The sequence below is a fragment of the Centropristis striata genome, chromosome 12, assembly GCF_030273125.1.
Source record: "Centropristis striata isolate RG_2023a ecotype Rhode Island chromosome 12, C.striata_1.0, whole genome shotgun sequence".
Taxonomy (NCBI): Eukaryota; Metazoa; Chordata; class Actinopteri; order Perciformes; family Serranidae; genus Centropristis; species Centropristis striata.
Window position 1 is genome coordinate 29,455,505 of NC_081528.1, and position 13,501 is coordinate 29,469,005.

Here is a 13,501-nt window from a genome sequence, read left to right on the forward strand (position 1 = left end):
AGAAATGCCACCCTCTAACAATACAACTACCAGTACAACGAATCATACAATTACCACTTTACGACTACTGCTTGTTCTACTACTACTAATATTTTGACATGCTAATCTTCACCTATACTTTTTTAAATCTTTTTAATGCGTCTTACTAAATAGTGGGTGCCCTATAGTTTCACATTTAAGTTGTAACCCATGAAGCATTTTCAGAACCACAGCTCATGGATAGTCACACTGACTGCAGGTTAATTGTCTTGTGTGTATTGCTGCTTAATTTACTATGGAGCAAGAGCCTGGTGTTGTATTTAAGTGTGGAAACTTAATGTAATCGTTTACCAGAATAAATATATTTTCATTTTTACAGGCTTTAAGCCGTTATATTTCTTTTCCTTCTAAATGGTTGGCAAATTAATGTTAAAATGGTCTGCTCGTGTTCATGATTTTCATTCTTTGGACAGTAAGGGACGCTGTTGGTCAGTGAAACAATTATTCAGAGTTGAATCAGTGGAGGCACAGCCCTCCTTTTTTCCGTTGAGACAGGAGAGAAGGCAGAGTGTGCTTCATAAGCAGGACTACGGCCACAATTTCATTCAGAGCGAGGACTTTAAAATCCAAAGATTTCTGGATGTGACTGCTTTTTTTTCTCAGTGGATTATAAACAACGGGCTGTGGGTCTCACCAGTTTCTGTTTGTGCTATGGCTTTTGAAAAATCTCCTCACAAAAAATGGCGTTTGCATTGCAGGTCAGTATGGCCGCTTCTGCTGTTCCTTTGGTGTCTCAGTCACATAGTGTCCGGTCAAATCAGATATACAATTCCGGAGGAGCTGAAAAAGGGGGCTCTTATTGGTAACGTTGCTCAAGACCTTGGTTTGGATGTGCAAAGGCTCCGTTCTGGTCGTGCCCGTATCGTGACCAGACAAAGCATTCAGTACACCGAGCTAAAAACAGACAAAGGCGTTTTAATCGTAAACGAGAGAATAGACCGAGAGCAGCTTTGTGGAGACGTAACACCGTGTAGCTTCAGCTTTGAGGTGATTTTGGAAAATCCTATGGAATTACATCGAGTTACAGTGGAAATAACTGACATAAATGACAACTCCCCGACGTTTAGGAAGGATGAAATTAAATTTGAGATAAGTGAATCTGCCACACTGGGATCACGCTTTTTGTTAGCCAGTGCTGAAGACGCAGACGTGGGCAGTAACGGTCTACAGAAATACATACTAACTACGAGTGACATTTTTGGTTTAAAGCAGCATTCAACTCCAGATGGTCGAAAATATGCCGAGATGATCTTACAAAAGCCGTTAGATAGAGAAAGCGAGCCAAGAATAACGCTGAAGCTCGTTGCTGTTGACGGTGGAACTCCCCCGAGATCTGGAACAGTAAATATAGATATTACAGTGCTTGATGCTAATGATAATCCTCCCATTTTTAATCAGTCTCTGTATAGGGCTACTGTCTCGGAGAATGCATTGAAAGGCACCTATATCACAACAGTGAATGCAAGTGATGCAGACAGTGGATCAAACGGGTTCAGAACTTATAGATTTTCAAACATGAAAGAGCAGCTGGCTGACATATTTCATTTAGACGAAACTACGGGGATCGTTACACTTGTAGGACAAGTAGACTATGAAAAAGATAAAAAAATATGAAATTATGATTGAAGCCATGGATCAAGGTGGTCTGACTGATTCAAGTAAGATGTTAATTGAGATTACAGACGTCAATGATAATGCACCTGTCATAAATGTGATGTCATTCTCCAGCCCAGTGCCGGAGGATTCTGCCTCGGACACCACCGTGGCAATAATTAATGTGATTGACGCAGACTCAGAGCAAAATGGCCAAATTGCTTGTACAACAGACAGTAGCCTGCCATTTAAAATAAGATCAACATTAACGAATTACTATGCATTAGTAACAGAAACATCTTTTGACAGAGAAGTTATACCAGAATATAAGATAACTGTAAGGGCCACCGATTCGGGATCACCACCCTTGTCAAGCACAACAGTATTACGTTTAACAATATCTGATGTTAATGACAATGCTCCGTTATTCGATAAAATTAGCTACGTTGCTCACGTTACAGAAAACAATTCCCCTGGAGTGTCCATATTTTCCGTCAAAGCACGGGATATTGACTGGAATCAAAATGCGAGAATATCGTACTTTCTCGAAGATGCACAGATAAATGGTAGTCCAACCTCTTCTTACGTCTCCATAAACAGTGAAACTGGAGCAATCCACGCACTGCGCTCGTTTGATTATGAACAAATTAAACAACTTCAGCTGGTAGTTAAGGCGCAGGATGGAGGCCTCTCTATATTCACAGTGAGTGCCAGAGACGCTGACTGGAACCAGAATGCCCGTGTTTCTTACATACTGGAGGACTCCTCTGTTAACGGAGTGCCAGTCTCCTCATATGTGTCCGTTAGTGCTGATAGTGGAGTCATCCATGCAGTGCGCTCTTTTGACTACGAGCAGATCAAAGACTTCCAGTTCCGCGTCAAAGCTCAGGATGGAGGCTCCCCTCCACTCAGTAGCAACGTGACTGTGAAACTAATGATCCAGGACCAGAACGACAACCCTCCTCAGGTCCTGTACCCAGTCCAGACTGGAGGCTCTCTGGTGGCTGAAATGGTGCCTCGTTCAGCAGATGTGGGCTATCTGGTGACTAAAGTGGTGGCTGTTGATGTGGACTCTGGACAGAATGCCTGGCTCTCCTATAAACTGCAGAAAGCCACAGACAGGGCGCTGTTTGAAGTGGGCTTACAGAATGGAGAAATAAGAACTATCCGCCAAGTGACTGATAAAGATGCTGTGAAACAAAGACTGAGTGTTATAGTGGAGGACAACGGGCAGCCCTCTCGTTCAGCTACAGTCATTGTTAACGTGGCGGTGGCGGACAGCTTCCCTGAAGTGCTGTCTGAGTTCACTGACTTTACACACGACAAGGAGTACAATGACAACCTGACTTTTTACTTAGTGTTGGCTTTGGCTGTAGTTTCCTTCCTCTTCATCACGTGTTTAGTGGTTATTATCTCAGTGAAAATCTACAGATGGAGACAGTCTCGCATCCTGTATCACTCCAGCCTGCCTGTGATTCCATATTATCCACCACGTTACTCAGACACTTTGGGGACAGGGACTCTCCAACACGTGTACAATTACGAGGTATGCAGGACGACTGACTCCAGAAAGAGTGACTGTAAGTTCGGCAGAGCCGGTAGTCAGAACGTGCTGATAATGGACCCCAGTTCTACAGGGACGATGCAGCGGATACAGAGTGAGAAGAGCATCCTGGATGAACCAGACTCTCCTCTGGAGGTTAGTTAACTTCACTACATGGCGTAAAGATAAAATCCCTGGCTCATTGTCCTCAAATCTCACATTTTCCTTCCTGCTGACTGTGTATGTTTAGTCAACTGCCAACTGTTTTGCTCTTAAAGTAGATAACATATATTTGGAGGTTAGCTTTGTCATTTCATAAAGTTCTATGAATCTATTAATCAGTATAAGTCTTTTGTTATTGTCAGTGCAAATAATTAGCCTTTCTAAATAATTATTTAAAAGCCTTAGTTGCGTGCCGACGTTTACACTTTAAGAGTTAAACGTGCTGTTTTTTTCGTTGAAATGTCATTCTTGTCAGTGCCTTTCAGCACCATGGATAGAGCAACATTGAGAAAACGTTGTTGAGGCTTTGCAGTGTTGCCTTTCTTCCCTTTTTCATTGTGTTCTCTGCCTGCCTGCTTAGCTATCTCACGTTCTAGCTGTGTGTGTGTGTGTGTGTGTGTGTGTGTGTGTGTGTGTACTGATGTTCACATGAGCACATTATATTATTCAGTTATTTTAGCAATTAACGTGTGAACTGTATTGACATAGTTTCATACTTAATGTAATTACATTCATGAGTTTGATATGGTCGAAGTGTAGTTCAGTGCATCGAACTCACAGGGACGCTGTTGACCAGTCTGCTGAAATTTCAGAGCTCAGTGCAGCTGTACCTCCCCCATCTTCCCGAAATGCTTCAGGGAAAGAGAAAAAGAATAACGGGCACGCTTTGTAAGAGGGAGAAAGTCGAACACGGTGATACCGGGTGAATTATCATCTTCTTTTGCAGTGTGGATTCTGTATTATTTTGCTGATATTTCCATCTCAAATCCTTTCGTTGGATTGCGTATTTGATACAATTTTTTGTGGACTAGAGAATGTCGGACAGAACAATGCCATGGCAAGTAGGATTACTGTTGTTTATCTCGTTTGTATCTCTCAGCTCCGTTCTTGGGCAGGTCAGCTACTCCATTCCGGAGGAAATGGCGAAAGGATCTCTGGTCGGTAACATAGCGCAAGATTTAGGTTTAGATGTGAAACGGCTGAAATCAGGGAAAGCTCGTATATATACCGGAGAAGGTAAAGAACACATCGAGCTGAATAAAGAACGGGGAGTCCTTTTAATCAAAGAGCGGATAGACAGAGAAGCGCTCTGCGGACAGACGACGCCCTGTGCTCTTGATTTTCAAATCATTTTGGAGAATCCTATGCAGTTTTACAGCATCACTGTCGAGATCACTGATATTAACGACAACTCTCCTGAATTTAAAAACAAGGACATGAAATTTGACGTTAGTGAGACGGTTCAAATTGGATCGAAATTTGTCTTAGAAAAGGCTGTTGATGTCGATGTTGGTATTAATGGGCTACGGGGTTATTCACTGAGTTCAAGTGACACATTCACTTTAAATCCTTATAGAATTGGCAGTAGCAGAAATGTTGAGATGGTTTTAAAGAAGCCTCTTGACCGAGAAAAAAAGGAGCGGTTGTCTTTAGTATTGACTGCTACAGACGGTGGCGACCCGCAGCTCTCAGGAACGATGCAAATTATCATTACTGTGTTAGACGCAAACGATAATGCACCTGTTTGTTCTCAAGCAGAATATAAGACTAATGTGAAAGAAAACGCGTTGAAAGGAGCTGTCCTAACTACGGTGAGCGCATCTGATGCAGATGAAGGTCCTCATGGGCACATACAGTATTCAGTCTCAAATGTTCCAGAGGGCGCACTTGAACTCTTTCATGTGGATACAGAAAATGGTGTGGTTACATTAATGGGAAAGCTTGATTATGAGAAATTTCGACATTATGAGATCGATGTCCAAGCATCAGATGATGGTGGTAACTCAGACTTTTGTAAAGTGATAATTGAGGTGCTGGATACAAACGATAACCCACCAGCTATCAATATTATGTCTACGTCATCTAGTATATCTGAGGATGTTAAGCCAGGCACAGTTCTTACAATGATGAACGTTCAGGATCCAGATTCAAGTGAAAATGGCAAAGTCAACTGCGTTTTAGATGAAAAAAATCATTTTACAATCACGTCAGCATCAAATAATTTCTTTACTTTAGTGACAGACGGTGAGTTAGACAGAGAGATCGCTTCTCAGTATAACATAACAGTGACCTGCTCTGATGAGGGAGTGCCCTCCCTCTCCAGCAGCGTCACTCTCACCTTACAGATCTCTGATGTGAATGATAACGCGCCTGTCTTTGAGAGGAGCTCATATGAGGCCTACATTGTAGAAAACAACACACCAGGCCTCTCTATATTCACAGTGAGAGCCAGAGACGCTGACTGGAACCAGAATGCCCGTGTTTCTTACATACTGGAGGACTCCTCTGTTAACGGAGTGCCAGTCTCCTCATATGTGTCCGTTAGTGCTGATAGTGGAGTCATCCATGCAGTGCGCTCTTTTGACTACGAGCAGATCAAAGACTTCCAGTTCCGCGTCAAAGCTCAGGATGGAGGCTCCCCTCCACTCAGTAGCAATGTGACTGTCAAACTAATGATCCAGGACCAGAACGACAATCCTCCTCAGGTCCTGTACCCAGTCCAGACTGGAGGCTCTCTGGTGGCTGAAATGGTGCCTCGTTCAGCAGATGTGGGCTATCTGGTGACTAAAGTGGTGGCTGTTGATGTGGACTCTGGACAGAATGCCTGGCTCTCCTATAAACTGCAGAAAGCCACAGACAGGGCGCTGTTTGAAGTGGGCTTACAGAATGGAGAAATAAGAACTATCCGCCAAGTGACTGATAAAGATGCTGTGAAACAAAGACTGAGTGTTATAGTGGAGGACAACGGGCAGCCCTCTCGTTCAGCTACAGTCATTGTTAACGTGGCGGTGGCGGACAGCTTCCCTGAAGTGCTGTCTGAGTTCACTGACTTTACACACGACAAGGAGTACAATGACAACCTGACTTTTTACTTAGTGTTGGCTTTGGCTGTAGTTTCCTTCCTCTTCATCACGTGTTTAGTGGTTATTATCTCAGTGAAAATCTACAGATGGAGACAGTCTCGCATCCTGTATCACTCCAGCCTGCCTGTGATTCCATATTATCCACCACGTTACTCAGACACTTTGGGGACAGGGACTCTCCAACACGTGTACAATTACGAGGTGTGCAGGACGACTGACTCCAGAAAGAGTGACTGTAAGTTCGGCAGAGCCGGTAGTCAGAACGTGCTGATAATGGACCCCAGTTCTACAGGGACGATGCAGCGGATACAGAGTGAGAAGAGCATCCTGGATGAACCAGACTCTCCTCTAGAGGTTAGAAATTAATATTGTTTTACATTGAATTTTACGGTTAATCCAACACATCACAACACAACATTTGTTTTAGAATAGGAAACAAGTGACACCTATGTGGGCTTTTAACGGAGTAGCAGACAGTATTGCTTAGTCAATGCTTTATCATCACGACAGTGCTTTTAATTACCTCCATATTATTCTTTTTTAACGTTGTTCATGTTGGATTTGTATTGGATAGGCGTCCTTTTATTATGATTATGTTCTGTAAATAATGTATGTTACGTTTGTAAAGAATATTATATTTTACCAAATAAGAGTGCACCTTTACAGTTACATTTCACCTCACAACATTGGTTTTATTGTTCAGCGTTTAGGGTGAAATAGCCGACATGTTCTTGTTCTGTCTACCAATAAATAGGCTACAGTACTTTCACATTTGCACAGTTGTATGTAGTACATTACATTGAACTCTTAGGGCCGCTGTTGGCCAGTCTGTGATAACTGCAGCACAGGTTTCAGCAGTACCTCCCATCGTCTTTTCCCCCATCTTATATCAGTGGGAAACAGACAGTGCTAATGCTACAGAATAAGAGAGGAGCCATCCTCGACGCGGACAGCTGCAGTTAACTGTGCGTTTATGACTGCTTCACATTGTTGTATACTCAGAGGAAATACATCGGATTTTTTTTCCAGCGGTATCAGGACTGTAACGGGATTACTGTGAGTGGAAATGCCGGACAGAACAATGAGGCGGCAAGTGCTGTTGTTTGTCTCAATCCTTTCTCTCACATCGGTGCTCGGGCAGGTTAGCTACTCCATTCCTGAGGAAATGGCAAAAGGGTCATTAATCGGTAACATTGCTCAGGATTTAGGTTTAGACAGAAAACGACTAACCTCAGGCAAAGCTCGAATATTTACAGGAGACAGCGCAGAGTACATCGAGCTGAACAGAGAACGAGGAGTCCTTCTTATCAAAGAGAAAATAGACAGAGAGGCGCTCTGTGGACAGACGACGCCCTGTGCTTTGCATTTTCAGGTCATTTTGGAAAATCCTGTGGAATTTTACACTGTTGCTGTTGAAATCACAGATATAAATGACAACAGTCCAGTTTTTGAAAAATCTGACATGAAATTTAAAATAAGCGAATCTGCTGTAACCGGAGCAAAATTCTTGTTAGAGAGGGCAGTAGATCCTGATGTTGGCATGAATAGTCTACAGAGTTATTTACTGACTAAAACCGAGAATTTTGTTCTGAAATTGAAGGATCAGCCGGACGGAGAAAAAATCGTGGAAATGGTTTTGCAAAAGTCTCTTGATAGAGAAAAACAAGAGGAAATATTTCTAGTGTTAACTGCGGTGGACGGAGGGGAACCAAGCCTATCTGGTACAGCACAGATACATGTTACAGTGCTCGATGTTAATGATAATGCACCTGTTTTTACAAAGACTGTTTATAAAGCTACAATACCAGAAGACGCCCCTAAGGGGACAGTCATAACCAGAGTCAGTGCTTCAGATGCTGATAAAGGATCAAATTCCAAGATTACTTATTCCATATCTAACACAGCTGCCGATGTTCGCGAAATGTTTGAAATCAATGAATTGAATGGCGATTTAATCTCGAAAAAGAGTGTGGATTATGAAAGAGCACGCTACTATCAAATACATGTGCAAGCCAGTGATGAAGGAGGGCTAACAGATTCATGTAAGATTACTGTTGAAGTCATAGACATTAATGATAACAAACCAGTTATAAATGTAATGTCACAGACTAATGCCATTTCTGAGGACGCTAAACCAGCCACTGTTGTGACTTTGGTAAATGTTCAGGATTTAGATTCTGGTGATAATGGCAAAGTAAACTGCGCAATAAATGAGCATATTCCGTTTACATTAAAGCCGACATCAAATCATTTTTTTAACCTTGTGACAGACAGTGAGTTAGACAGAGAGATCGCTTCTCAGTATAATATAACAGTGACCTGCTCTGATGAGGGAGTGCCCTCCCTCTCCAGCAGCGTCACTCTCACCTTACAGATCTCTGATGTGAATGATAACGCGCCTGTCTTTGAGAGGAGCTCATATGAGGCCTACATTGTAGAAAACAACACACCAGGCCTCTCTATATTCACAGTGAGAGCCAGAGACGCTGACTGGAACCAGAATGCCCGTGTTTCTTACATACTGGAGGACTCCTCTGTTAACGGAGTGCCAGTCTCCTCATATGTGTCCGTTAGTGCTGATAGTGGAGTCATCCATGCAGTGCGCTCTTTTGACTACGAGCAGATCAAAGACTTCCAGTTCCGCGTCAAAGCTCAGGATGGAGGCTCCCCTCCACTCAGTAGCAATGTGACTGTGAAACTAATGATCCAGGACCAGAACGACAACCCTCCTCAGGTCCTGTACCCAGTCCAGACTGGAGGCTCTCTGGTGGCTGAAATGGTGCCTCGTTCAGCAGATGTGGGCTATCTGGTGACTAAAGTGGTGGCTGTTGATGTGGACTCTGGACAGAATGCCTGGCTCTCCTATAAACTGCAGAAAGCCACAGACAGGGCGCTGTTTGAAGTGGGCTTACAGAATGGAGAAATAAGAACTATCCGCCAAGTGACTGATAAAGATGCTGTGAAACAAAGACTGAGTGTTATAGTGGAGGACAACGGGCAGCCCTCTCGTTCAGCTACAGTCATTGTTAACGTGGCGGTGGCGGACAGCTTCCCTGAAGTGCTGTCTGAGTTCACTGACTTTACACACGACAAGGAGTACAATGACAACCTGACTTTTTACTTAGTGTTGGCTTTGGCTGTAGTCTCCTTCCTCTTCATCACGTGTTTAGTGGTTATTATCTCAGTGAAAATCTACAGATGGAGACAGTCTCGCATCCTGTATCACTCCAGCCTGCCTGTGATTCCATATTATCCACCACGTTACTCAGACACTTTGGGGACAGGGACTCTTCAACACGTGTACAATTACGAGGTGTGCAGGACGACTGACTCCAGAAAGAGTGACTGTAAGTTCGGCAGAGCCGGTAGTCAGAACGTGCTGATAATGGACCCCAGTTCTACAGGGACGATGCAGCGGATACAGAGTGAGAAGAGCATCCTGGATGAACCAGACTCTCCTCTGGAGGTTAGTTTTCCAGAAGACACACATTTATCTCAGTCCTCTTGTCGCAGACCCATTTCGCAAAAACAATTAATGAGACTCTTTGGCTTTTCAAAAGCGTTTGTTTACGTATGTTTTCCTTTAATTATCTTCAGCTTGTTGGGAATGGTTGTGTACTTAATTTTGCAGTAGTTCAGTTTCAGTACCATGGACAGCGCACTGAACAGTCGAGATAGTCATTACTATTTCGCCCTTTAGATTCTCTCTCTCTGTCTCTCTCTGTTTACCCCCCCCCCTCTCTCTCTGTCTGTCTGTCTGTCTGTCTGTCTGTCTGTCTCTCTCTCTCTGTCTGTCTCTCTCTCTCTCTCTCTCTCTCTCTCTCTCTCTCTCTCTCTCTCTCTCTCTCTCTCTCACTCGTGCGTGCGTGCGTGCGTGTGTTTCACCGGATCCTCTGCGCTTTATTGAGCTATTCGTTTCCGTGTAAATTTCTTTTTTCAGACATGTATTGATGATTGTGTTTTGGAGTGCATCTATAAATTGTGAATATTACAAGGAGTGCATTCGGTAAATTATTGATTTGAATTGTTAATATTAACAGCTGAAACTAAAACATCACTTACGTTGAGCCTACATCATGGCCATGTTTTACTCTTTGTCTTCATGGTATATATGTAGCTGCGTTTTTTATGCCGCTGTAGCTGTACATGTTTATGTTTGTGCCCGTACTATTTTATTTTGTTGTTTTATAGTTACATATTCTGATTTATATCATTCATTTCTTTACCCATCTGTTTTTATTCAATCAGTAAAGTACACTGTAAAGCTTTTAGTTTTTATTAGCTTTAAATACATCAAAATATGTGTTTGTTAATCTTTTTGTTGAGATGTTTTATTGCGGTCATTGGTTGAAACAATCTAAAGCCATGTAGTTCAGTGCATTGAACAGAGAGAGACGCTGTTGGCCATCGAGTTACTGAGGCAGCAGTACTTGCAGTACCTCCCCTATACGTCATGATATTACACTGGGAAAAAGAGAGAGGCAGAGTTAACCGTCGGTATTGCCATGACCAGCATAAGCCAGGACGACACGAAGGGATTTCTTTGTTTCTCAGTTTAGGATAAATGCAATATTTAGGAGCGTATACGTTTTTTATACAGGTCAAAAATCGGAACCTGTGACGAAGACATTGAGGATTTACTTGTTTTCTTCACAGACGCGTTGACTGGAACGATGGGATGGCAAGTGCTGTTGTTTGTGTCGCTGCTCTCTCTCGGTGTCGTCCACGGGCAGGTCAGCTACTCCATTCCGGAGGAAATGACAAAGGGGGCTCTAATAGGCAATATAGCCCAAGATTTAGGTTTAGGTGTGGAGAGACTGAAGTCCGGTAAAGCTCGCATTTATACTGGCAACACTGAGGAGTATGTCGAGCTGAAGAGAGACAGAGGAGTCCTCCTTATTAAAGACAGAATAGACAGAGAATCGCTATGCGGTCAAACAATGCCCTGCGCTCTCCATTTCCAAATGATCCTGGAAAACCCGATGGAGTTTTACACGGTTACTGTCGAAATAACCGATATAAATGACAACCCTCCCACATTTGAGAGAGGTGAGATGAAATATGAAATTTCCGAATCAGCTCTTAGTGGAGCTCGGTTCGTCTTAGAGAAAGCAATAGACGATGATGTTGGGATAAATGGCTTGAGCAGCTACGCCCTGAAACCCACTGATAATTTCGTTCTGAAAACCATCAGTCGAGACGATGGGACTAAACATGTCGAGATGGTTTTGCAGAAACCATTAGACAGAGAAAAACATGAGCATATATCATTAACACTAACAGCTCTGGATGGAGGTGAACCACAGCTTTCAGGGACAATGCAGATTATCATTACTGTATTAGACGTCAATGACAACCCTCCCGTTTGTTCAAAACCGGAATACAAAGCAAGTGTTACAGAGAACGCTCCTGTTGGCACAGTAATAACTACTGTAAGGGCTACAGACATAGATAAAGGTAATAACGGAATGGTAACATACAGGATTTCAAAATCTGGAGCAGCGAGTCTCTTTGAAATCGATGCCAATAATGGAGTATTAACATTAACTGGAAATGTAGATTATGAAAAGAGAAGACTTTATGAGTTAGACGTTCAGGTGTCAGATCAGGGAGGATTATCAGATGCATGTAAAGTAATTGTGGACGTGACGGATACAAATGATAACCCCCCATCCATTAACATCATGTCTAAGTCAAACACAGTGTCTGAGAATATGAAACTGGGAACGGTTGTAACCATGCTTAATATACAAGATCTAGACTCAAATGAAAACGGTAAAGTAATGTGTGCATTAAACGAAAATATCCCTTTTGCTATTAAATCAACAACAAATAATTTCTTTACAGTTATAACAGACAGTGATTTAGACAGAGAGAGATCATCTGAGTATAACATAACAGTGACCTGCTCTGATGAGGGAGTGCCCTCCCTCTCCAGCAGCGTCACTCTCACCTTACAGATCTCTGATGTGAATGATAACGCGCCTGTCTTTGAGAGGAGCTCATATGAGGCCTACATTGTAGAAAACAACACACCAGGCCTCTCTATATTCACAGTGAGAGCCAGAGACGCTGACTGGAACCAGAATGCCCGTGTTTCTTACATACTGGAGGACTCCTCTGTTAACGGAGTGCCAGTCTCCTCATATGTGTCCGTTAGTGCTGATAGTGGAGTCATCCATGCAGTGCGCTCTTTTGACTACGAGCAGATCAAAGACTTCCAGTTCCGCGTCAAAGCTCAGGATGGAGGCTCCCCTCCACTCAGTAGCAACGTGACTGTGAAACTAATGATCCAGGACCAGAACGACAACCCTCCTCAGGTCCTGTACCCAGTCCAGACTGGAGGCTCTCTGGTGGCTGAAATGGTGCCTCGTTCAGCAGATGTGGGCTATCTGGTGACTAAAGTGGTGGCTGTTGATGTGGACTCTGGACAGAATGCCTGGCTCTCCTATAAACTGCAGAAAGCCACAGACAGGGCGCTGTTTGAAGTGGGCTTACAGAATGGAGAAATAAGAACTATCCGCCAAGTGACTGATAAAGATGCTGTGAAACAAAGACTGAGTGTTATAGTGGAGGACAACGGGCAGCCCTCTCGTTCAGCTACAGTCATTGTTAACGTGGCGGTGGCGGACAGCTTCCCTGAAGTGCTGTCTGAGTTCACTGACTTTACACACGACAAGGAGTACAATGACAACCTGACTTTTTACTTAGTGTTGGCTTTGGCTGTAGTTTCCTTCCTCTTCATCACGTGTTTAGTGGTTATTATCTCAGTGAAAATCTACAGATGGAGACAGTCTCGCATCCTGTATCACTCCAGCCTGCCTGTGATTCCATATTATCCACCACGTTACTCAGACACTTTGGGGACAGGGACTCTCCAACACGTGTACAATTACGAGGTGTGCAGGACGACTGACTCCAGAAAGAGTGACTGTAAGTTCGGCAGAGCCGGTAGTCAGAACGTGCTGATAATGGACCCCAGTTCTACAGGGACGATGCAGCGGATACAGAGTGAGAAGAGCATCCTGGATGAACCAGACTCTCCTCTGGAGGTCAGTTAAATAAAGCAGCTTCCTCCTTTTTTGTAGTTGTATTCATATTTAGCTGTAGTTTGCTATTTCCACATTTTCAGGACCATGGACAGCATTCCACCTACATTTTAAATAAATGATATGCTTTTATTTTATCTAATATGCACGTTACTTTGACTAAGTTGCATTGTGGGTCAAAGCAGGTTTAC

At 43.2% G+C, this 13,501-nt stretch overlaps 6 protein-coding genes across 18 annotated transcripts in view; all 6 read left to right on the forward strand.

Moving 5' to 3' along the window:
- LOC131981893 (protocadherin gamma-C5-like) overlaps nucleotides 1-13,501 on the forward strand; it is a 338,840-nt gene that overhangs the window by 220,627 nt on the left and 104,712 nt on the right. The window lies entirely within an intron of this gene.
- Nucleotides 136-1,764, forward strand: LOC131981933 (protocadherin gamma-C3-like). Its single transcript, XM_059346467.1, has one exon. It carries the CDS (start codon nucleotides 391-393, stop codon nucleotides 1,651-1,653), a length of 1,263 nt encoding a protein of 420 aa, XP_059202450.1. The 5' UTR covers nucleotides 136-390; the 3' UTR covers nucleotides 1,654-1,764.
- Nucleotides 1,670-3,340, forward strand: LOC131982201 (protocadherin gamma-A7-like). Its single transcript, XM_059346797.1, has 2 exons — nucleotides 1,670-1,697; nucleotides 2,094-3,340. The coding sequence occupies exons 1-2, from the start codon at nucleotides 1,670-1,672 to the stop codon at nucleotides 3,338-3,340; spliced, it is 1,275 nt and encodes a 424-aa protein (XP_059202780.1).
- Nucleotides 3,898-6,627, forward strand: LOC131982202 (protocadherin gamma-A1-like). Its single transcript, XM_059346798.1, has one exon. It carries the CDS (start codon nucleotides 4,213-4,215, stop codon nucleotides 6,625-6,627), a length of 2,415 nt encoding a protein of 804 aa, XP_059202781.1. The 5' UTR covers nucleotides 3,898-4,212.
- Nucleotides 7,005-9,939, forward strand: LOC131982203 (protocadherin beta-16-like). Its single transcript, XM_059346799.1, has 2 exons — nucleotides 7,005-9,727; nucleotides 9,907-9,939. The coding sequence occupies exons 1-2, from the start codon at nucleotides 7,328-7,330 to the stop codon at nucleotides 9,937-9,939; spliced, it is 2,433 nt and encodes an 810-aa protein (XP_059202782.1). The 5' UTR covers nucleotides 7,005-7,327.
- LOC131981928 (protocadherin gamma-A2-like) lies at nucleotides 10,779-13,322 on the forward strand. Its single transcript, XM_059346462.1, has one exon. The coding sequence runs from the start codon at nucleotides 10,935-10,937 to the stop codon at nucleotides 13,320-13,322; it is 2,388 nt and encodes a 795-aa protein (XP_059202445.1). The 5' UTR covers nucleotides 10,779-10,934.

Bases quoted from the DNA above. Each gene is read 5' to 3' on its own strand.
- LOC131981933 (XM_059346467.1), top strand. From the start codon at position 391: ATGGTTGGCAAATTAATGTTAAAATGGTCTGCTCGTGTTCATGATTTT.
- LOC131982201 (XM_059346797.1), top strand. From the start codon at position 1,670: ATGGATCAAGGTGGTCTGACTGATTCAA. The intron at 1,698-2,093 runs GTAAGATGTTAA...CTCACGTTACAG, and splicing joins AGGTGGTCTGACTGATTCAA to AAAACAATTCCCCTGGAGTG.
- LOC131982202 (XM_059346798.1), top strand. From the start codon at position 4,213: ATGTCGGACAGAACAATGCCATGGCAAGTAGGATTACTGTTGTTTATC.
- LOC131982203 (XM_059346799.1), top strand. From the start codon at position 7,328: ATGCCGGACAGAACAATGAGGCGGCAAGTGCTGTTGTTTGTCTCAATC. The intron at 9,728-9,906 runs GTTAGTTTTCCA...GTTCAGTTTCAG, and splicing joins AACCAGACTCTCCTCTGGAG to TACCATGGACAGCGCACTGA.
- LOC131981928 (XM_059346462.1), top strand. From the start codon at position 10,935: ATGGGATGGCAAGTGCTGTTGTTTGTGTCGCTGCTCTCTCTCGGTGTC.